The sequence below is a fragment of the Eleginops maclovinus genome, chromosome 5 (genome assembly GCF_036324505.1).
Source record: "Eleginops maclovinus isolate JMC-PN-2008 ecotype Puerto Natales chromosome 5, JC_Emac_rtc_rv5, whole genome shotgun sequence".
Taxonomy (NCBI): Eukaryota; Metazoa; Chordata; class Actinopteri; order Perciformes; family Eleginopidae; genus Eleginops; species Eleginops maclovinus.
Window position 1 is genome coordinate 18210657 of NC_086353.1, and position 24441 is coordinate 18235097.

The following is a 24441-nucleotide window of genomic DNA, read 5'->3' on the forward strand; positions in this document are numbered from 1 at the left end:
TTGATCTGTGTGAACTGTTAAGGACCTATTCACAATATAATGAACACCAGTGCAAGCTGACAAAAATGATTACCATTGTAAAGCTCAGTTTTATGTCAATATGTCTCAACATGACTGTGAAGGTGTGTAATTCATCTCTGTTGGAAGACTAGCAAATTCCCATCAACACACTATAAAAAACAAACAAAGGCTAACAATATAGGCTGCAAAGAGGCAGTAAGTTACAGGTGTATGTGTGTCACATGTGGCGTCTATGTCTAACCCCTGTCAAATCAGCTGCTATAATTCAGTATGAGGCCCATCTGTGTATTCATCATAGTCACAAACCACTTCCTTTCATTTCGAAATCCTTGACCAAACAGTTTTTTCTGAAAAAAGGCCTTAGAATAGTGGAAGTGTTCCAACAGTATGAAATAATTTAATGATTTCATTAGTAAGAGGAACAGAGACTTTTACATGTCAAACACAAACCTTTATTTAATTATACATGTCAATAGGTGATCATCACAGTTAACACATTCACATTCCTCTATCAATAGTCATCACATGCACAGTGAGTTGGATGGGATCTGAAATTCTACATTTGAAGAATCACATATGAAAAAAGTAGAGCTCTGCTTTATAGACAGGAAAATATTTAAGTAAAAATGTTCAGCAGAGAGAGCTGATTTCACTCTTGCTACAGCCCCATTTGCAGCAGGCATTAGACAGTCCGACCACGACATCCCTTCCTTTCCTATCGGAACTCCGTAGAGCCTCCAGCACCTCCTCTGAGATTGGTGAGCGAGATGAGCGGCTGAATCCAACAGCCACAGATGCAGCTTTCAATGTTTGATCTCTCCATACTTGTTGTGACTCTGCAGGAACTTGCTCCACGTTGAGTTGAGGGATGGTATTTGTGTTCCATGGGTCATATGCCTCTTCTCCAATGAGAGCTGACCAAAAGAGCAATGGCACATTTCTTAATATAAAAACATAGCCTATCAAACAAAAACAAAATTGTATTTATTAATCTTTCATGCTTACCTGAGTCTTCTATGCTTCTCCTCCAGCGAGAACCACCGCAGGTAAAGATGACGGCTCGAATGAACTCCCTTCCACACAGTTTCACCCCGTAGAAAGAGGGATGACCATCATTGGTCCGAACCCTGTCCACCAGCATCGCCAACAAGCCCAGGGTCAAGAGTGCTGCCTTCCACATGGTGAGAGTAAAAATATGCTGTAAGGTGTCTCAAAGGCTGCTCGAGGTGTTTGTTTCTTTCTGGGCAGCTCCCACCATATATAGGCCTCACCATCTCGGAGAAGGTCCTCAATTCACCTTCACTCTACGTCATGCCCCCAGAGATAAGGCCGGAGACCTTTTGGGGCAACAATGCAAAATAAAAAAATTAAAAACTTGCGATAAAGTAGCCAAGATGCGAGAGGGGATGTCAACACAGCTTTTGGCTATCGAATCAACTGTGACCTTTCGCTGGCCTTTCTGTCCCTTACATCAGTTGGGTTGTGCTGTGTGTGTCACCACAAAACTCAGTCTTGCTATCTGCTCTACCCTGTATTGAATGGAGATCAGTATCCACTAACCTCGAAGATGATTAGGGTGATATATCTTGGTGTTCACTACAATTAGCATACACACAGGCCTACAAGAGAGATATCAGAGGGCAACTGGCAATACTATGTGACTCAAATCAATCGGGAACTTCTAAATGTTGCACATATTAATTAGTTATATAGCAGGGGCGGAGAGAAGGATCAGAAACCGGTTTCAACACACAAGGAATTTGCTTTGGCCTATAGACAATAAACATAAGTCTAGAATAGGAACAAATTAAAGAAACATATTTTAGAAATACTATTAGAAATACTACTAAAGAAATATGTACAATTTAAGATAGCTTAGAATGTGCCATAATACTTATTGAGGATGTGTAAATGTTCACTGTATTTACAAGGAAAATCATATGTACAATGTAAAGATATAATAGTACAAAACTCTGCATTAATGTTACACAATGTGATAAGTGGCAGTAGCAACATATTGTATGTAGTGAATAAAATGTCATTCCATTATAATCCATTAATCTGCTTGATTTCCTGAGCAATCATAAAAGTAACATTAAAGTGGTCATCTGACGTTCGGCTAGGGTGAAAGTGACAGACAGGCACTGTCTACCAATGAACGATAGATTATTTTACTGACGCGGCGACCACCTCCCAGGTTAGCCAATCAGCATTTAGTGCAGGGCGGGGCGAATACGGGAGGGTAGCAACAGTTGCCCCGGTGAAGGCAAGGCGCCATAGTCACGGTAGTCCTGGCGACAAGAACCAAGCAACGGGAGTCAACAACAACAACAGCCTAAATCTAAGGGAAAAAAGCTGAAACGACTAAAAAGGACACTATTGGGAAACATTAAAGGTGAAAAAGTAATATATTTCAGAATTATCATTAATGTTTTTCCTTGTAAATGTGTGTGCTTGTTTGTACAACGGTCAGCGTTAACGTGAGAGTGGTCGAACTAGTCTTTGATGAAAGTCGTTGCTAGCGCATTTCCCAAAGCAGACCGTTGTTATGGCGATGTCAGATCTTTGATAAGAGCACAAGATGGCGGGTGTGTTGGTGTGGCAACCGTACTTCTGGCTCAACTATTAAAATGTTCATGTTTTTTCTTACAGTTACGACAATGATAACATTATTGTGAGGCGTGTTTAGTTGCGTGGTCATTGATTTAATAACTATCCAACACGAGTCAATAGCAGCTAGCTTTAGACCTTTTAACGCCACAACTCAACAGAGCTCCTAGCTGGGGAAGCTATCGCTCTCTCCTGCTCAACACACTTCTCTTTGCAAGCGAGTCAGAAACAGTACATACTGTAAAACACTGAAACCACCCTCGCAACCCACACGTCTGTTAATTGTAAACGCGGAGTATGAGTTTAGGGTGTTTGAAAATCTTTTTGTGACTTTGAAAAGTTTTTGGTCTGACATTGACTTGGGCTAGTGAGTCCCGTGAACACGGTGTGCCAGATGATCATCTGATTGTCTTGTTTGCTGCGTTGCTCAACGCAGGAGTGGTTTATCTTCCAGTGGGATGGCCTTAATCTTTGACTGACAGTGGGTCAGATGATTAATATGAGTTTATTTCCAGATGGTGAAATCTGGAACAGACCTTGGTCACAGATTTTCAAGTGTTTAGTTAATAATTCAGTTGTTTTGTTTTCACCGGAAACACAAACAAATCTTGAATTGGACATTGATTATATTTCTTTATTCATGTTGCTTAAGGTCGCATTGTAATTCTTACTGTACCAAACAGGAAAAGCTCTAGCTCTAGTGTGCTATACTCAGACAAAAGCCTTACTTCCTCCTCTGGTTTATGTTGCACGCATGCATGCACACGCGCGCACGCACACACACACACACACACACACACACACACACACACACACACACACACACACACACACACACACACACACACACACTTGTGTGGCCAATTCATAGAGTTAAAATAACATGACAACAAGTGAGTGTTGTGTTGTGATTGGAGCACTTTCATTAATGAGTCTGTCTCTTTTTATCAGCAGAACTAGTGCCTCAAAGCATTGGTTGCCATGGCAACCTCTGGATATTCGGAGGACCTTCAGCCTCAGCAGACCAACACAGTAACCATGGCAACAACTGGTGCCACCGCACCCTCATCCGCAAAGACGGCACACTTCCTGTCGGAGGTCCCACTGACCTCTGGGACCATTTCATCTACGAACCAATCATCCGCTGCCTCGAAAACCGGACAGGACGCACTTTGTTCTCAAGCGCCCACCAGCCAGAAGCCAGTGGTTCTGACGACTCCTACGCAACACTATGTGCCCCCAGAAATCCAACACACTGCAGTTCAGAAAAGCAATGGTCAGAGCAACTCGCCTCAGTACATCATAGTGACTGTTACAGGTGAGACACAGTGGAACGACCGGTGCATACCTACATAATACATACTGTGCACACATACATTTTTTGGTCAGACATATTGAATATATTGGTTACTATCTCTGAGGTAATTGACAGACAAGCAGAGATCTAAATCCAACTCGGATCTAAAAACACTGTTTGGCCGGGGGTTGCATACATCAAAGGTACAAATAATATGATTGACTTGTTTCTAGGCTGCATGGTGCGGGATACATGTTGGATAGAACTTCTCTGTCGCTTTTGCTGTTAGAGAGAGTTGGTGGTATAAGGATTTTTTCAATTATCAACATGGCTTTAAGTGTGCAAGACCGACAGTGGTACAAAAAAAATGCCATTATCTACGGTAGCTAATGTAATTTGTGCGTCCAATGCTTTGGACCATTTCCAAATGATAGTTGAAATCCATTTAAACAATTGCTCTTTCAGAATGTTTCAAGGATTTAAAAAATGAATAAATCAGCTATTATGTTATAAATGTGTTGTTAACTAGTGAGAATGAGAGAGAACTGACACCAGCAGCGGTGTCTCTCTCTGTATGTTTATTTTAGGGTCGTCTATTCATAGATCTTTTTGCCTGCTGGTATCAAGTAACACTGTGCACTCTAAACTCAGAATGAGACACACAGGCCTGGGGTCACACTCATGAAGTTGGACTCCAAAGATAGTGGACTAGCTGTGCTTATTAAAACCTGGCATTCCCTCTATACGCTGCAGATTAAATAGGGTGGGGGAGCAGAGGGTTACGGATGACAGATAATCTTTGTTGTCTCCTTTTGAAGATGTCGGTGGTGTGTTGGTTTTATAAAAACCTAGAACACATAGAAAGGGATGAATCTTATTTTAGCTGCTACAGCATAATGTTACTTTACGGCATAGTTTTTAAAGAGTATTAATTATGAATAGTCAGACAATGGAATTGGAAGGTGAAGAATATTAATATTAATGAAAGATAAATAAAATACATTCACACAAAGTTGCTCTATTTTAAAAAAAAGTAAACTTGCTGTAAAAAAGTATTAATTAAAGGGACAGAAAGTCGTCTTTTTTTACTGCCAATCCAGTTTTCAATGGCTAGGAGTTAGGACCTTTGTTAACTAAGTGCAAAGTAACAACATGTTATATATAAGTTAGATAAAGGACAAAACAGCACTCCTCTCTCATTTGGCGCGAACCTAAAATGTTTTCACACAGGAGCTGTAGTCAAAAAGTTGATGATGTAAACGTTATGAGGTCTATATGTTGTACAATAAGAGGATAGTGTTATTATTGTGACACACCTAACCCTATGCAACATTGCATTGAGGGGTTGGCTGTGCTGGCTGAAGTTTAATGTGGCTATGTTCACTGGAGTAAAAGCAGGATGGTGAAAAACTGTTATTTCATTTGAAGGGTTCAAGGAAGTGAATCTTACCCTCTCCTCTGCCCGCCCTCCATCCTCTGTTTTTTCTCTCCATCCATCCTCCTCCTCCTGTAGCTCTCATTTCCCTCTCTCATCTGATCTGCATGTTTACAAGATGGACTGATTTCTCCCTCCATCTGGGGAGATTAGCTGTCCAAGGCTGTCCTGCTGCATGCAAGATATAAGGATGAAAGCAGAGTTGGGGAGAGCAGCACTTTTTAACCTCAGTCTCCTGTGAGCTGAACCAAAAAAACGTTGTTTAAATATGTTCTGCGATGGCTGTTATTACAATTTGGAAGCAGTGTGTCGTGAGTACTGGTTTTTGGGCTAATAGTGTCTGCTTTTTCTCTGGATTCTGTTCAAATGTCTGATGAAACCTCTCTTCCATCCTTAGAGGGCTCTGTTCACTCCAACGACAGCCTGTCAGACTCCAGCCCGCCTGCTTCTAGTGTTCCCACTCAGGTGGTCCAACCAGTGCAGACCAGCCAACAGGTAATAACCCCCCCAGGAAAACTCAAACAACATTCATTTAAACACATGGTAAATCCCCCAGAGTTCCGTCTGATAATGTGGCTTTACTCACCTGCAGAGGTCAGTGTTGCAAGCAGCCAAGAGGATTCAGTCCGGCCTGATCAACAACCTGCAGTCTGTGCTCATTAACCAGGAGGTAAACAGACAACAAAAACAAACAGGCAGAGTGCAATGGCATTTACATAATGGCCGCTGTTACAGGCATATGGAAACTAGACAAACCTATTTTTGCCTAATTTGCATGTCTTAAATCTCCATCACTGCCGCCTCCCCAGGCTGTTTGACGTGTTCCTGAACACTGAGCTCTGCAGGTCATGCTGCTGTTAGGAGTGTTTGTGGAACACCCCCTTTCAGATGTCTAGAATGGCAGACTGCTACCCTAATACCTCCTTTTTTCCCTTAATTTTGTTCCTTAATAATACCCAAGAAAAGTGCCATCTATTGTTCTTCCTTATATGGATGATGGTTATTATTAGGGAATATATTTTGCTTAGGTGTTTAACCTTTGACCTAGCTCATCATTTTCTCCTTCCTCTGTCTCTATTCCCATGGCATAGTTCTTTGGCCTTTGGGTTGCTGTGATCTCCCTTAAGGAGGGGCAGCTTGGGCGCTGTGTTGATGCCAGTCTATGACCGAGCACAAGCTGACATGAGATAGTTTACTGTTCAGGGAAGTCTAGAAGCCCTTCTTATCTGGAACGTAGGTTCCCTGGCGCACATTCTTTTCTATGAATGACAGCTCTAGTTAGATTCAGGGTCCATATTTGTCTAGTCTCGCAGATGAGGAATGTGGATTGTCCATTCTGATCCGGTTAAAACCTCGTATTGTAGTAGAGTTCTTCAGAACTGGTCGGGCAACCGCTTTGTCAACTCGTGGCTGCAGCAAATGTCTCGTCAATTCTCCGGCCGTTAGCTTTATAATAAACCTTCAGTGTTTGCCACCAAAGTTCCAGCTCTCCTGTGTCTCTCTGAGTTTCATCTCCAATTGCTCCAGAAGTTTCCATCACAGTTATGATCTGAAGAAGTCAGACAGGATACAGAAAGTGTGCCTGCTCTGCCCTTCCTCTGAGCCAGTTAAAGAGCACTCATTCATTAGAACAACAACATAATAATAATAATAATAAATACCATTTATATAGCACTTTTCTAGAAACTCAAAGACGCTTTGACAGAGACAACACGAAAAATAAAAGAAATCTCTGTAATATTATAAGGACAATGAATGATTATTTATTTATAAATTTAGGCAACTGTGGCTGGGCTTTGTGCTTCTATTTCTTTAAAACACCAGATGTGGTGGATATAACACATCCAAAACAATCTAAAAAAGTTCCAAAGGTCAAGAGTCAAACAGCAGTGCAAAAAAACAAAACAATTTCTTTACATTCAAAACTTTTGAACATGTGATATCCTTATTGCTAACACCTCGTGAGCTAATTAACTAAAGACCAACATGTTTCTAATGAGGCCATCTATCCAGGTCTTGTAACATTGTCGTCTCTGCTCACTATTTATTACAGTACATGTGAAGCATACTAGGGTGTCTCATGGCTCTTAAAACACTTCCTGCCCCGCACATAACGACACACAGAGAGCGCCATGGAACTTGCTGTGAGAGAAATACCAGAAACAGAGCCGTGAGAAGAGTGGGTTATGAACTTGAACACGACTCCAAGAACAAGCTAATGTTGCATTGTGGTCCTGGATGTTCAAATACTGTTCGCACGTTTGCTATAACTTTATACAGGCACAGGGAAAAATTAAGAGACCACTTCAGCACTATCATTTTCTCTTGTTTAGTTTTTTATAGGTATGTCTTTGAGTTAAATTCATTTTTATTTTATTTTACTGTATTCTATAAACTACTGACAACATTTCTCAGTGTTCGAATTCAACACACACTGGACTGCCTGCCATACGTGTAGAGATACACATTTAAGAAAAATTTGGAGTTGTCATTTTTTCCGGAGCTGTACATTTATATAAAGTTATAGCTTGTCGTCCCGCCTCAGAGTGGCCCAAAAATAATCAATGAAGCTGCTTTAATCTCCTGTTTGCTCGTTTTCCAAGGTGGAGCATGTGTACTCTGGTCAGGTGCAGTATGTGGACGGAGGAGGAGACACCACCTTCACCACATCCTCCATGTGAGTATAGAGGGACCAGCTGTGTGTGCTCGTTCACTAGGGCCTCAACAAACACTTATTTAGATTCATCTGAGACTACTGTTTAGATTATCTGATTCATTTTTTGTCAATAAAATGTCTAAAAGTAGCTAAATATATCCATCCCAGTTCCTCAAAGTGCAATATGATGTCTTTAAATGTCTCTTTCTGGCATTTCTGTTTCTGTTTGCGTCCAGTCGATCGAGCAGCTACCCTTTCTCCGACTCACCCCTTTACTCCCAGACCCCCCCCAATTCCTCGTCCTACTATGAGGCCACACCCAGCTCTGAATCAGACATCACCGGCTCTGTGACCTCGCAGCCCGTTTCTGTGGCAACAGCGGGAACCAATAGCGGCGGATCCTCTGCGGGCGGAGGGGGCTATGTCATTCAGGGAGGTTATGTTTTGGGAGGAGGAGCAACAGGTGGAGGAGGAGGGGGAGGAGGACAGAGTTACTCCAGCCCTAACTCTCGTGCCCCGCCTGCGACTGTGAGTACTGAAGCTCAAAGAAAACAACATACAAAATAAGATCCTAAAGCTTCAGAAAATAAAATCCGCCCATCTTCCTCAGGTGCAGTGGCTGTGTGACAACTACGAGGGGGCGGAGGGGGTGAGTTTACCCCGCTGCACCCTCTACTACCACTACCTGCTGCACTGCCAGGAGCAGAAACTAGAACCTGTTAACGCAGCATCCTTTGGCAAACTCATCAGGTCTGTCTTCATGGGGCTGCGGACGCGGAGACTGGGGACCAGGTATTGACAAACACACACACACACACACACACACACACACAAACACACACACACACACACACACACACACACACACACACACACACACACACACACACACACACACACACATAGAGTCTTCTAGAAGTGCATCTGAGTTTATAACTGTTCGTGTGTGTTTCAGGGGGAACTCAAAGTACCACTACTATGGCCTGAGGATCAAATCTGGGTCCCCGCTGCTCAGACTGATGGATGAACAGCAGCACATGGCATTGAGGCAGCAGCCTTTCTCACAGAAAAACAGGTATCCACACCCGACTGAGCACCTGTGTCCCTGTGGCTAAGGGTATATTAAATTACTCAAAGCATTGGTAGGACATTTCTTGAAGCATCATTGCCCAAATATTCCATAATCATCTTTCAGCATATTGTAATTCAAGCACACGTGCACATCTGCACCTTGCATGTGACGGTAGACTTGTCATTTCAAAGAAAGAGAGTGTTCCTATTGGCTGTTTCGCAAGTGCAGATGTGTGTGCACGCCCCTTCAGATGGTCAAATGCTAATTCACTGATTGAAAATCCTCCTGAAAAGTTGCTATGTCAGCATTGGCAACAGCTGTCAACACTTCAAAGCAACCCCAAAAGATGAAGACAGACTTATCCAAAAGAAAGTCTCACAATGTTTGCGGAGCGTTTCAGATACGGAGAAACATTTTCCGGTACCACTTTGCAAAAAGACTAACCTTATAAAGGGTTTACGAGGAGTTTGTAATTCATCTATAAATCAGGTTCTGAACACTTTATAAATCATTAATAGGCTTTTAAAAGACAAGAGATAAACAAAACATCCAGATGAATGGGGGGAGAATCAACTCAGATACAGAGGATGTTGGCTGATGAAGAAGACGAAGTAAACTAGGTAGCCAATATAAGGCTTAGTCATCTTGCCAAATAGTGAGCCTGTGTTGATGTATGAAACAAGTTACAAGTTTGCAGAAGGGACAGAGGGACTTTTCTTTACTTAAAGAGACTGCATACATCAGCTTGAAAGCTTCTTTTCAGATTTTTAAAGCACTTTTCATTTGCACATTTATGTATTCCCTGTGACTTGTTCTGTCCATCTGACTGATGTGGACTCTTAACTTTCTCTAACAGGATAAAGCCACTTCAGAAGGCACAGGGGCTCACCAACGGCACAGCGGGTGGGCTGGGTCAGCAGGCTTCAGGACTCTGTGATATTTCAGCTCAGGTGCAACAGTATCAACAGTTTCTGGGTAAGCTCCTGCCCTCTAAAAAATGTCTTTTCTAGTTATGTTTGAAATACATGAACACACTTGAGGTTCAATGACTCCGTTCCTGGCACTCTCTGTTACTAGTAGTGAACTGCTCTCTCTCTCAATCAGAGGCATCGAGGCCGCTGCCAGACTTTGTGGAAATTGATCTGCAAGCTCGCCCCCTGCCTGACGGGATCCTGGTAGAACACCTGAAGGCCTTTCAGACGCTCTACAGAGAACACTGTGAGGTAGGCAAAGACACACTGATTGTTCTCTGCATTAAAAACAGAAGTGTGAGGACAGTTTACTCACCTCCGTGGTTTTATGCGTGATCCCCGCAGGCCATTATGGACGTGATGGTCAACCTCCAGTTCACCCTGGTGGAGACACTGTGGAAATCCTTCTGGAGGTTCAGCCAGAGCATCGACACAGAATCGCTCAATCTGTAAGGGTCGACGCTACAGTCTGATGAAAGAAACACTAGCACGTCTTCAGCCTGCTGCTCACTGAGTTTGAACGGTCTGTCGTCTTTTTCTCCTGCAGGCACAACGAGTCTGAGAAGCGTCTGCCCAAATCCTGCCTAGTGGTGCTGTGTAAGTACGAGCCTGTGCTGCGCTGGACCAAGGAGTGCGACAACCTGCTCTACCAGACTCTGGTGGAGATCCTCATCCCCGATGTGCTGAGACCCATCCCGAGTAAGTTAGTAAGGCCCGTGTGAGGCAAACAAGATGTACAGCCTGTTGGCCTCAGTCTGATGGCTACACCTGGTTGGATAAAAAAGATAACCCTCTTTCTTTCCTTTCCACATCTCCACCCTCCCTCCCTCAGGTGCCTTAACTCAGGCCATTCGCAACTTTGCCAAGAGCCTGGAGAACTGGTTGACAGGCGCCATGATGAACATCCCAGAGGAAATGGTTCGCATAAAGGTATTAATAAGCTTCTCCATTGATTCAATACCAAGTTATGGTATGCATTTACACCTTTTCAGTGTTGTTGTTCTGTGATTGGGCAATCCTAGTAGCACTTATGTTCCGAGTCTTAACCGGGCCGGGGTTTCCGTTAGAATGATGGCAGTCCGCATGCCGTGGAATATTTAAATGCCCTAGACTTAGGGAAGAAATTTTGGACCTCTATTAATGCGATTAGATTTATAATTTCCTCCATGTAATAATAACAATAATAATAATAATACTTTTATTTTATAAGCTTTTACAGGTGCTCAAAGTCGCTTTACAGAGATAAATAAATAAAAAAAAGACAAGAAATAAATAAAGTAAAAGTCACATTAAAATCGAGCAATATAACAACACTCACACATTAAAGCCAGTTTGAAAAGGTGAGCTTTTATGAGTTTCTTGAAGGTGGTGAGGTCATTGCAGTCTCTGATGGGTTGAGTGAATGAGTTCCAGAGGGAGGGGGCAGCGACGGAGAAGGCTCTGTCCCCCCAGGTTCGGTGCTTGGTGTGGGTGGGGGTGGATAGGAGGTTGGCTTCTGATGATCGGAGGCAGCAGAAAGGGGTGTGGTGGTGCAGCAGGTCTATGAGGGAGGAGCGGGCCTGGTTAAATACAATGGCACTATAATGACTGTTGCTAAGGAGGATCGAGAGAGAGAGAAAGGAAAAGAGGTAAAAAGACGGAGCGCTGGACGTCAGATACATCCAAGAATCAGACAGACAGGGAGTGAACACTAACAGGAACAGGGAATGGGCTCTGCAGTGTTTAAGGTCTTGTTAGTGGATCAGAAACTGTGAAGAGACTTGGAACAGTTACAGAAAAGCTCTGTCAGTGCTGCCGTAAAGCTGTTCCCTCAGTTCCAGCCGTTGGTGCGCCGTGAAACTGAGTTGTTGTTTTTTTTGCGGAAGACGGATAACGAAATACAGAGATAGATACAGGATAATGGCCACTCTGAACTTACTTATTGTTGCTTCTTCCTGACAAGCGCCACTTCACACCTCCCTCTGTCCTGCAGGTGGTGTGTGTGGGTTCCTTCTCCCAGACGCTGCGCCGCTACACCAGTTTGAACCACCTGGCCCAGGCAGCCCGCGCCGTGCTCCAGAACACAGCCCAGATCAACCAGATGCTCTCAGACCTGAACAGAGTGGACTTTACTAACGTGCAGGTTAGTACCCCTGTCCTCACCCTCTCATTTACAACTGGGTGTGGAAAAGCGCAGAACCCTGACTCTGTTGCTTCCCCTCAGGAGCAGGCATCCTGGGTATGTCAGTGTGACGACAGTGTGGTGCAGCGGCTGGAGCAGGACTTCAAAGTGACGCTGCAGCAGCAGAACTCTCTGGAGCAGTGGGCCACGTGGCTCGATAGTGTCGTCACTGAGGCCCTGAAGCCCTACGAGCAAAACCACAGCGCCCTGCCGAAGGCCGCCAAGGTCTTCCTGCTCAACTGGTCCTTCTACAGGTGAGGGGGGGACAAAATGTGATGTGTTAAAGTAATGAAGATTAGATAAAGTTTATTCCTCGCAAATTGTAAAATACATTTGTCACTGCAGTATGTAAACAGGCATTATATGAGGTATGAATATCATAAAATACTAAATTAACATAAACAGTACATTTATACAACAGTAGGATATATATCAATAGAGTATCTAAAGAATACACAAATAAAGTACAAAAAAAATACAAAGGATACTTTATACATTTTGAAAGTGTGCAAACTGTAGCTAGTACAGTTTTTTAGTTATTTATTAATATATACATTTAAATGCAGATTGTTCAGGGTTATTGAAATGGGCAAAACTAAAGAAACCATGAAGCTGGGAGTGCTCTGCCTCTGTTGTTTGGTTTGACGTTGACTATGATATAATCTCCTCTGCTCTCTCACCAGCTCCATGGTGATCCGGGACCTGACTCTGCGCAGCGCTGCCAGCTTCGGCTCCTTCCACCTGATCCGCTTGCTGTATGATGAGTACATGTACTACCTGATAGAGCACAGGGTGGCCCAGGCTAAAGGAGTGACACCCATTGCGGTCATGGGAGAAGTAGGTACCTGCAAGTACGGTCACACAGCAGCTGTTTGTCAGTGGATGATTTTTAAATGTTTACCTTTGTGTTGCAGTTTGCCAGTAGTGTCAAGAGCCGCATCTCTCCTGACCTGGACAAAGGTAATTTCAGTTGGGTTCTCTTGTAGATACTTTAACCCTTAAATTGGCAATCACATATAAATGTTTAGGAAATGTATTGATGGCCATTATCTACACCCCCATATTACACTGTTATTCCGCCCATATTACAATGTTAATACACCCGTATTATACTGTGTGTATATATATATATATTAAAATACTTTTTCCCCCAGGGTCCATAAACAACTTAGGGGTTCAGTTTCACATCCAACCATTTGTTAATCAGGTCGGTTAATGTTACTTAATCCCCTTTTCCATCAGACGAGGAAGAGGATGACGAGGAAGAGGAGAGCGACGACGAGGGAGGAGATCTGGTGCTGCAGTCCAGTTCTCTGAGTGCAATGGACGACGACAAGGACCCCATGGAGCCGCCCGCCAAGCTGCCCAGGACCACCTTCAATCTGCACACTCTCACCGACAGCACACCACCTTAGCCGCTCCTCTGTACAAATATCTACACACACATACACACACACCTACATTTGCTTTAAATCATGTCATCCTTAACATCCTGTCAACCCATCCCATCACCCTGATTTTCGGTGTTGTGTGTGATCGTGTATGTGCATTCATGTGAAAGTGTCTAAATGGGAGAGCCCTTTGCCAATTTTGTGCTGCCATTTTTTTCCCTTTTGACTTCACCACAGTCCTTCCCTGTGCCTTCCCCTAATCAACCAGTGGCTAGCCATTCCTGTGTCCAGCCTCAACTATATATATATATATATATATATATATAGCTAAACAGATATATATTCTTGATTCCCTTCTGCCCCGCCTTAATCACTGACCTGATATCTGTGTAGAGATCTTTGTCGTACTCTAAACTCATAAATATCTCTGACCTTGCCTTTTTAAAAACCATGACTATGCAGGGGAGCTGGACTTACATGAAACATAAAAACCCTTTTAAATCTCAGAGTAGCATCTGGACTGATACTGGATTATGTCTGTTGATGGACCCTTAGTGTCGAAGCCATATTTTTACTTCATGCCATTTCTTATTCATTTGGCCATTGAACTAATACCCTGTGCCTTTTGAGAGTTTTCTTGACAAAAAAAGCTTGTATTCTATATATTCTGTATCGGTGGATTAATAAATGATGGTCCTGTGAAGTAGTCTTGGTGTCGTCATGAACTTTTACTAGCTGTGACAAAAGAAAAAGTCGTTGTGATTCTGCCCAGTTTGCGCTTTGTCGTCCATCCATCCTCCATTCATTCTTTCATACCAACATTTCCTTTACAAACACACACACACACTCTAACAGGTGCAGTGCAAATTGGTCAGGCCACACCACCCAGCAGCAATTACTACACTGTATCCATGGCAACCGTTGTACCAGCTTAGATGTACCAGCTCAACGTTTTTGAAGTGTAAAAGCAGTTGTGTATTTTCAACGTTGTGTAACATTTTGTAGAAAAACCTATATTGTGTATCTTTTGTGAACACTGTCACACATCCAGAGTATTGTATGTTGTTTAACCATTGTTGCCTTAAGAAAAATACGTTGTGCTATGTCTACTACACAGATTATTGAACTATATTTTTTATTGTGATGATGGACCCACATGCTTAACCAGCAGCGTGTCACATGGCAGAACAGGAAGTGTTGGACGGCCCTTCAGGGTAGTCCGACTACACACCCCACCAAAGAGCACTTAATAGAAAACAAAAGTAGGCCTATATTTACATTTATTCATGTGCTGAGGGCAGACAAAATCAACCACTAATGTCACTACTATAAAAACTGTGACTTGGAATCTGTCCTCAGGCTGTGCTGCTGAACCTTTTCTAACTGAGGTCCTCTTGATGTTATTCTGAAGACCCTTGTTATTAAATCTGTGATAAATGTTTGTAGCTTTATTTTCCCTGTTAACTAAAAGATGCATTTGCTCTTAAAACATGTGCCAGATTGGTTTTTCTTCAAGTACCCACTCAAGACTGTTTGTACTAGCTCAACCACACCACAGTCTCTCCCTTTTAGTCATTAAAGGGGTTCTCCAGTGTTATTGCACTCACATACATTTGAAAAAATAAACACTTTTTAAAATAACGGTTGAAATGATACCATTACAGACTGAGATCTTGTGGTGTATTAAATCTGGTGATATACAAAGGTAGATACTCTCTGAGGGCATAGGTTGGGAAAGAGGTATGTTGGGTGATAGGAGAGTGAAAAACAACATCTGGAATACGTTAGGGGGGCCCCTATGAACGGACACATGTCACTTTAGTGGGGAGTGCATTGTTATTGATTACCTCCTGTGAGCACACACACTTTGGACACGCACACACATTTTCTCATATAAATAGTATGCACAAAGACAGTTCGGGGGGACTTCCACAATTGGCTCTGGGAACCTCGTATTGCCCTTGTTGGTGTATGATACTATGCTGTTGTAATAAACCTTATTATATACAAGCTGGTGTCTCCGGAGACTTCTTCATCATCTTCACAAACATCGCTACAAGATATACCTCAATCTCCTGGCCTTTAATGCCCTTTTTCCACCAAATCGGTTCCAGAGCCGGTTCTTGGCTAGAGCCTGCTGATTAAGCTTTGGCTCTCCGTGTTTCGACCGCAGCGGGGGCACCGAAAACCGGTTCTTACCTCGGCGGCCCGGCAAGAACCAAATACGTCACGCTGACGACGGAGGGGCGCAAGATTAACCTGAGCAATAACAGTTCATGGCGAGTACGGCAAATAAAAATTGCAACAAGCAGTAGCGCTGAGCAAAGTAACTAGAACGCCACACATATAAAAAACATTTTAAAAAACTTTTATAAATTCAGGAAACACAAAACAGGGTTTACTGTGATGCTGTTTATTTTTACCTTATTTTAGTAACTATCCGTTCACTGTTATTGATCATAAGGGTCATTCTTCAAAACTACCGGATCCTACATTTCCCACAATGCAACTTGATAGCGTATTTTGTTTCACATTCACTGCTTCATAAAGGAATCCAAAGAAAAAGGACATTTGTAAACAAAAATACATTGTTTTTGGAAGTAGTGTGCATACACGGTTTTTAGTATAGTTTTGCTGTTGTTAAAGGCAGCGCCAATTTACAAATCCCCTAAAGACCAAGTGCTACCGAGGTGTCCCTGAGCAAGGCACCGTTCCCTACACTGCTCCCCGGGCGCCGTGCATAATGGCCGCCCACTTCTCTTAACAGTACGATGGGACAATTGCAGACTGTACATTTCACCTCAGTGGGACGATTAACTTATATTTCTTTGTGCTTTTTCATAAATTCTAGACTTTGTTCACCTTGGAGGTATGACATGTTTCTTCAAGATTTCCAGGTAAACCGGGTTGAGTGATTGATATGTAAATAGTCATTTTGTGGGTGAGGAATTTATTTGACCTGCATGGTTGAGTGTTTGCAGAATATTTGTATAAATTTTCTCATACAACAGACAAGGAAAATAACTTTGAACATTTTATTTTAGCAAAAAACTCCATTGGAACATGGTCTTACAACCCCCCCCCCCCCCCCCCCTTTCATGACAGGAGTGTAAAAAAGACCTTAAGTGTCAGTTGATGCAGAACTGTGAGTTCAATTTCCCTCATTTTGTATTTATCAACACGTTTGGACTGAACCGGTCCAGGCGAGGGAACAACGTGTTCAAAAGCAGCTGTCAAATGTTACACTCACACAGAAACTAGAACCTGTTAACGCAGCATCCTTCGGCAAACTCACCAGGTCCGTCTTCATGTGGCTGCGGACACGGAGACTGGGGTACGCAGGCGCGCACACAAACACACACCCCGATAGCAGTTTATTTATAAAAACTAAATCCTCCTTCAGTCCAGCTCTTTTGGTGGTTGCCATAATACAGTACACAATAAACAAAAAAGATGAATCCTGTCAAATATAACACAGCCCCCCCCCCCCCCCCAAAAAGTAATGCATCTCTTCAGCATGGGAGCGAGTTTTAGTTTGTTTTCTATTTCACACCGATTTACATGTTACTAAAGCGCTGCCTCTGGACGTGTTGCGTTCTGCTCAGATTGGGAGGGCGCTCCGTACTGACGATGAGGCGGTGTGCATCTGTGTGTGCTCGGCTGTTTCCGTGGCATCGTCGCGCCTTCTTTCTTCATAATACAATCCAGGTACATCGGTCACTGTCTGCCAGCACTTGCAGGGACGAGCCTACGGAGGAAAAGAGTTACAATTCACTATTGTTAAGATATATAATGTTAGTATCCTTATGATTACACGTTTCTTTTGGTGAGTGAGGATTACATGGGGCTACACAGAACTACTCCTGAGAAGTGTGTACTTCTATAAAAGAAACTGACTGTCAACTGTGTTATACTTTAACCAACGCTAATACTAAATCAAGACTTAAATGTATCTGGAAAAAAACACAAAAAAAGTCCAGATCACTTTGTATGAATCATACTGGCTCAAAACGCCTTTTACTGAGGAAACCTTTTTACATGTTGCCTCCACGCCTCCACACAGGACTTCCTGTCTCTTTTCATTCTACTTTTATAATTGTTCTCATCTAATGTCACGATAGGTCAATTATAGATATACATATATAAAAAAGTAATTGAATAGCTGTTTTGGTTTCCATTTTACAGCAGACATAACCCAATCCAATCCAACTTTATTTCTATAGCACATTTAAAAACAACAGAGTAGACCAAAGTGCTGTACATCAATACATATATGTATATTAACAAGAACAAACACACAGTTGGAAATAAGAACAAATGTAAAACACAGGACAGCAAAACCATACTCAAAACCACGGACTGAAAACTCTCATGCATGACGTAGAATCAATATAAACCCCGATTTGAAGGCACAGACTGACATGTCTTTGGTGGTCTGCAAGCACACGGGACAATAAGTTGGTGTTGTGTATCAAAAAGTGTTCTACCGACACACTCTTAAGATCCACCGGGATATTTAAACAGAACTGAGGCATCGGTAACATTCTTGCTGCGACAAGTGTCAAGCTGTGAACAAGTTCCTCTTGTCGGGGTTTAGCGACACACTTGAAAGGTCAACGTTATTTTCACCTGAGCTTATCCTGCTGCGACAAGTCAAAATGTCATCTATTATTAGAGACAAACTGGTGCATGATGTGAGAGAGCAAGGTTGTAACTCTTGCAAACAGCAGTGATGTATAAAAGTGTATTCAGATGTCAAAGTCTCAAAGCAAATCAAGCAAACAGATACTAGCGAGGGGCTGTATCAGAGAACATTTATACCAATGCTGCGTCTCCATTTGCGTTTCCCTTGTTCTGACGTGTTATTTTGAGTGCTTAAGTGTTAATAATCTGCTACTGTTAGTAATGACAAGCCTAGCTAGATAGCAGTGCTGAGGGCACAGCAGCCAGTTGCGATTTGAAACACGATTCGTAGCAGAGATTCCCACCCCACACAAGTGTTCACAGTGGACCAAATGGCAGAGTGCTTCGGAAAGTATCTGAAAGGAGAAACACCTGTTGTTGTACTAGCTAAAGTCGAGCTAAAGTCGAGCTAAACACTCACTCTGTGGTTTTTCCCTGATTTAATCCATTCAAAACATTAAACATATTGGAAAAGCAATGAAAGTAAATGTATAACTATAACCGTTTTGCGGCAACACATTGTTAGTGTCTACCGTAAGCCTCTCTGTGAATAGGTTCTACCAGCTGGCATTTTGTTCTTCTTTAAAAGGCAATAAACAAACAGCCACTAGGATTGACCGTTAGCGAGTAAGGACATCTTAAAGGTATACCTGATGTTAGGAGAGGAGCACTGAAAATCAGGTCCTTAATCTATTGCTATGGTTACCAAGCAGTTAAGATGGCATCAGCAAGTAAGCACGTTTATTTAACACGGCCCACAGTGCTCAGAAAAAACGTGAGATGTTAAGTTTAAATCCGTTGTGTTTGACCTCCGACCCGGATGAACGAAAATCTTTGACATTTTGAGACGGTATTTCTGCCTGTGTTGGAGAATATGTAGTAGAATTCAGTGTACTGATCTATGTGTAAATATCTATGTGTGTGTGTGTGTGTGTGTTTGTGTGTGTGTGTGTGTGTGTGTGTGTGTTGTCCACCTTTGTGTAGAGCTTCGTTGGTCATGCGGTTGATGTAGCGGGAGCTGCTCTCGGGAACCAACCACTTCATCACTGTGTTCACGCAGGACTTCCTGTAGGAGCTCCACACACTCCCACTGACAGGAGGGAGAGAGAAGGAACACTTTACCGCAAAATAAAAGGAAACGTACCAAGAAATACTGTAACAAAAAGCTAAATCTGGTGTGTGAGGGAGTGGCAGAAGTTCCTCACCTTGTCTGACCCTTGACTTCTGTCAGGTCACCTACGCCCACAGTGCAACACACACCTGTGTTGAGGTCCCAGCTGACCTGCAGGTTGGAATGATACGTGTTTGGCCTGGGAACAAAAACAGTAGAAAGGCAGACTTTAGTCGGGCCAGGAAGAGTTAGTAGGAGCAGAGGATGAGGAGGGCTGAGGTTCGATCTAAGACACGTACCTGCAGTGCTCTTCGTCCACGTTGGAGAAGGCCAGCAACAGCAGACCAATGTTGATCATCACAGTGTTGGTTTCAGGACACACCTGATACCCATCAAATACAAATTGTTTTTCAGCTCAAAAATCCAACAGCTACAAACAATCCACCTGCTACAGCTGTACGGAGAGGTTTGAAGCTTCAGCACTAACAATGACATTCAAATTCTAATTAAAAGGTGCATGCTACGCTGTTGAAAAATAAATCATGCATGCATATTAATGTGTTTGGGAAGGAAGGCGTGTGGGAGGGGGGAGGTGTTGTCATTGTTTGTTTGTTTGTTTGTTTTAAAACATGAGTGGGGATGACCTATAACTTAATGACAACCATTAACTCTGTTGTTCTCTTATATATTTATAATTTTCTTCATATATACTTTAAAATGTTTCTCAATTTCCTTTAAGTCATTTTTTGTGTTAATTAAATTATTGGAGTCATGAATTCTTTAATGTAATGTAATCTTACCCGCACTCATGTAAAAATAAAATGATATATATATTTTTTAAAGCATATTACTGTGTTTAACCTGGTATTTATTCGTGTGTGTGTGTGTGTGTGTGTGTGTGTGTGTGTGTGTGTGTGTGTGTGTGCTGACCTCTAATATCACAACATCGTAGTCGCTGAACGAGCAGAACTGAGGGGCCCAGGCAGCATCGCTCCGGATCACCTCATTGATCAGGTACTCAAAGTCTAAAGTCAACTGCTCCACACACACACTCTGCAGGAGACATACAACAGGGTCAACTGTACCTGATAATGACTATAGATTCCAGGTCATTTAAAAGTCTCCTGTTATGCTATATTTGAACAATATATTGATGGGCAATATCTATACAAAACGTGTCTGTGAAGTGTTTTGCTCAAAATACCAAACAGATCACCGATTGTAGCATCACTCATACCCCTCTATTTCAGCCCTGTTCCAGAAGTGCTGATTCTGTAACTGTCGCTTTAAATTTCAGCTGACCTGAAGCTGGACACGCCCTTTTGCAGCACCATGCAACTCTCTCTGTGAAGAGCGAAGTTTCTAACAGAGATACTCAGCTAAACGCTGCCGTGATTAAACTCCCTATTATGTTCCAAACCACATCAAGCATTATTTCTGAAACACTTCTCAGTGTTTACCACTAGAACAGAGACATTATATGTATTATATAAACAACAACTCTAAGTCCCTCCTGCAGACATCCTGCTGAACACACAGAGGCGCTGCGGAGGGGGTTCAGCTTGTGACTGTATATGGGGGATGGTAGGTTGGGACGTGTCACGTGGGCGGGACGTTGCCAGGAGTTCAATGTAAAGCCAGCCCACATTTCCGATATGACGTCATAACCGAAGCAAATCTGGATCAGCTCATTTGTACCCCCGTTTTTAGAGATGTGGGTAAGGAGGAAAAGAGAGAGGGTTGCATTTTCTGACACTTTGTGAGTCTCCATACACACCGGGGACACATATTTATGAATAAAAGACATCAAAAGCATTTTGCATAATAGGGGACCTTTAACATATATTCCAGCCACAGATATAGCGTCACAAACACACACCTGTCCGCAGTGTGGCCCGGTGACCAGCTGCAGGTTCCGTCCTTTCAGGTCCGTGACGGTGAAAGGCAGCTGAGCTTTATCGTCTTCATAACCTTGGGAGAGACGGAAACAGAGAAGCAGAATGTCGGTCAGCGGTTTCAGACATTTTTCACCCATCCTTCACTCTGAAGTGTCCTGCCCCTTTTCCTCTCACCTCCTGCACCTCCCGCAGTCTGCTCCGCTGCCCCCGGCTGTTGGAGGCGGTAATGCAGGAGTGAATAGTTGACATATCCGGGCTCGCTGGGGCCAAACTCCTGGGATGAGGATGGGGTTGGGGGAGAGGAAGAGCATGAGGAAGAGGAGGCAGGAGACATCCCTTGCTCAGAGGACTGTGGCAAACTGTGGCTCCCGCTTGATGTCGACGCTTGTGGTAAAATAGTCCGTCTCTCCTCTTCCTCCCGCCTCTTTTTACAATCTGCCTCCTCCCTCTTTGTCTCTACATGACTCCCTTGGTCTTCTGATATCTGTGCTGCCTCCTTCGTCCCATCAGTTGGGCCTCTCTCCACCTGGCCTTCGTCTTCTTTTCCTCCTCCTCCGCCTCCCTGAGCCCTCCTGAAGATGTCAGCTGCAAACTCCCGCGCTCGAATGGTTGCTTGTGACTGGCTCGGAGATGAGGGAATGGGAGTGGGTCTGCTAGGTGGCGCTCTGCTTTCGGGAGATCCCTGAGGTAGTGAGGAAGAAGAGGCCGACGATGTAGAGGGGGAAAATGTAGAGCCTTGACTTGACAGAGCCACTCTCTTTGTATACAGGATCTGTGATGACTGGCCCTGCTTCCCTGCGAGAGAAACGTTATGATGTCACATGATGATAACAGGCTGAATGGGAATCAATGACTGGCTGTCTGTGTTGGTGCGTTACCTGGGCAGAGCGAGATGCCGCAGGCCACCAGAGAGTAGCTAGTGTTCAACAGGATGACCTGGTCCTTTTTCAGCTGGAAAGCTGGCTGGAAGGTGGGGAACGGGTACACCACCTGGTACCTGCTGTTGAGCACATAGCCATGCTCCAGACACTCACCACTTCCTGCGGAGAGAAAAGGATGAAGACAGATTAGAAACGAGCGAGAGATAGGAACAGGATAACAGGGAAGTGGTCCATTTGTGTGTTTTGAGTGTGTGTGTGTATTAACCTGTGCGTATGGTAGTGGCTGAGGGAACAGGGCAGCAGTACGAGCAAGGTTTAGGTGGAGGCATGGAGGCGATGGTGATGTAGATGTCTCTGTTGTTCTCATCACTCATCATTAGGTTCATCAGCACGGAGCTTGAACTGCGTGTACTGGCAGGTGGAAGCACACATACATTACTCATCATTAGCTACACATTGATCAATAAATAACTAAAGATGCATCAGATTAATATTTTTGTCCTTACTTGAAGCCAAATATGACAATTTTGGAGTGGTCATTTGGCCACTCACACACGGTCAGGTAGAGGTCACTGTAGATTTCCTCTCCTGCAAACAGACGTACATGATGGACCTAAAGAGAAAAATCAGAGGTGAGAAAGAAAAAAAGTATCTCTGTGATTTAATATGACTTCTTTAAGTTCTTCACTCTCAAAGGAGCACGTGGTTTTGCATAGAATTCTGAAGGAGAGTACATTTCCTTTAATGTACCTGTTTGAGTCTGCTGTGCAGGTTAAACTCCCACCAATAGAGATGGTAGGTGTAGAAAGAGAAATCGTCATCTTCTCCACAGTCGCTGGTGTAGGACAGAACGTAGCGACCGCATTTGGTGAAACCCAGGTAGACATGTCTGGAACAAAAACTAAAACATTACGCTACAGGCCTCAATAATACACATAATCAATCCTCAATCTGAATCTAATCGCCACTAGCAAGTAGAGATGTACTAATCCAATAAATTAATTAAGTGTAGACACAGATTTGTTATTTAAGGGAAAACAAAGCATTGGTTTTGGACATGATATGCTCAGAGATTATCGTAATGAGAGCAAAAGAGTTGCCTCTGAAGATAATATTCATCAACAATCCTCAATCACACACCATTTGGCTGGAAATGCTTTCAGTGAAACAAAGTGTATTGCTATCTGCAAAGACAAGTTGCATAATAACAAACCCATTTAGTAAAATACACACATACACACACACACACACACACAAACACACCCTGCTCTCAGGAACTCCTCACTGACGATGTTCTTCAATGGAACACACACTCGAGGTGGCAGCTTTCTAAAGAGACGCTGGGAAAAGTGTCCTGACAGCTGCAGGACAGGCAAGAGAGTGGTGGGACAACATAATAAAATACACAGTGCATCATAAGGCTTGAAAGGTGTGTGTAAAAGATATGGAAATTTCACTGATCGTGAAATGACTTGTCGTTGACCCAAAAACAAACTCAGCTTTATTCATAACCCTGCACAGTAACATGCAAGGATCTTCATGGCTAGCCCACATACATTACACAATTTGCTTATCAAACAAAATACTAACGTGGCTAACGTTATATCTGATGGTTGCATGAATGACTTAGTATGCAATCCTGCAAGTTTTTTGCTAAAGCTAACGCCGACTGAGCTTTCTCGGTTCAATATGAAACGCTGTTGACGGGTTGACTAGACTAGCACGCTAACACTGCTCGCTCAGGTGTCTAACGCATGTTAGCAAGCCACACCAAGAGATATGAATACTGGGAAACGTTGCTTGAAAGCATGGGGGAAATCAGAGTTTCCATACCTAGCATTGTATAATTAACCACCTGCCTGCCATTAGATTTAGCTTTCGAGCTAGTTAGCAACTAGCTCCAGAAAGCTTACACAGCAGCGGTCATACATTTTAGGAACTACTCTTTCAGTGTTTTATAGTAACGTTTTGTAGATTCACGCCTACCTTCCCACGCATGAGAAGCTTCACGACATGGTCTTTGTGTTTTCTTTGAGATTTCTTTTTGCTATCGTCCTTTTCTGATTTCGAGCTGGGCGCCATCTCCCTCTCAACTGTTTTAGCTCGCTCCAGTCAGGACGGACGTGATTGGTCCGTAGGCCGCACGAGACAGCGCCAACTTGCCGGTGGACTCATCCATCACAGACGAAACAAAGGTGGAGCACAACAGAGATTAGCTACTAAAGGAAACTCCTACTAAAGCTATGTCTGTATT

At 43.2% G+C, this 24441-nt stretch overlaps 3 protein-coding genes across 3 annotated transcripts; 1 reads left to right on the forward strand and 2 right to left on the reverse strand.

Annotated features, from left to right (window-relative positions):
- Positions 1-559: 559 nt before the first annotated feature.
- rln3b (relaxin 3b) lies at positions 560-6020 on the reverse strand. Its single transcript, XM_063883376.1, has 3 exons — positions 5950-6020; positions 1027-1358; positions 560-935 (listed from the first exon to the last, which is right to left on the reverse strand). Exons 2-3 carry the CDS (start codon positions 1199-1201, stop codon positions 652-654), a joined length of 459 nt encoding a protein of 152 aa, XP_063739446.1. The 5' UTR covers positions 1202-1358; positions 5950-6020; the 3' UTR covers positions 560-651.
- Positions 2281-15103, forward strand: rfx1b (regulatory factor X, 1b (influences HLA class II expression)). The gene is made up of 18 exons (XM_063883373.1): positions 2281-2416; positions 3583-3949; positions 5761-5858; positions 5956-6033; positions 7967-8040; positions 8256-8547; positions 8630-8811; positions 8975-9094; positions 9948-10066; positions 10196-10314; positions 10408-10511; positions 10610-10761; positions 10895-10992; positions 12035-12184; positions 12266-12477; positions 12907-13060; positions 13138-13183; positions 13466-15103. Exons 2-18 carry the CDS (start codon positions 3613-3615, stop codon positions 13636-13638), a joined length of 2508 nt encoding a protein of 835 aa, XP_063739443.1. The 5' UTR covers positions 2281-2416; positions 3583-3612; the 3' UTR covers positions 13639-15103.
- A 1601-nt stretch (positions 15104-16704) lies between these two features.
- On the reverse strand, positions 16705-24384 carry dcaf15 (DDB1 and CUL4 associated factor 15). The gene is made up of 13 exons (XM_063883750.1): positions 24174-24384; positions 23451-23548; positions 22938-23076; positions 22694-22800; positions 22453-22598; positions 22185-22346; positions 21481-22101; positions 21288-21379; positions 20339-20461; positions 19708-19790; positions 19503-19607; positions 19272-19387; positions 16705-17362 (listed from the first exon to the last, which is right to left on the reverse strand). The coding sequence occupies exons 1-13, from the start codon at positions 24267-24269 to the stop codon at positions 17307-17309; spliced, it is 1944 nt and encodes a 647-aa protein (XP_063739820.1). The 5' UTR covers positions 24270-24384; the 3' UTR covers positions 16705-17306.
- Positions 24385-24441: the final 57 nt, after the last annotated feature.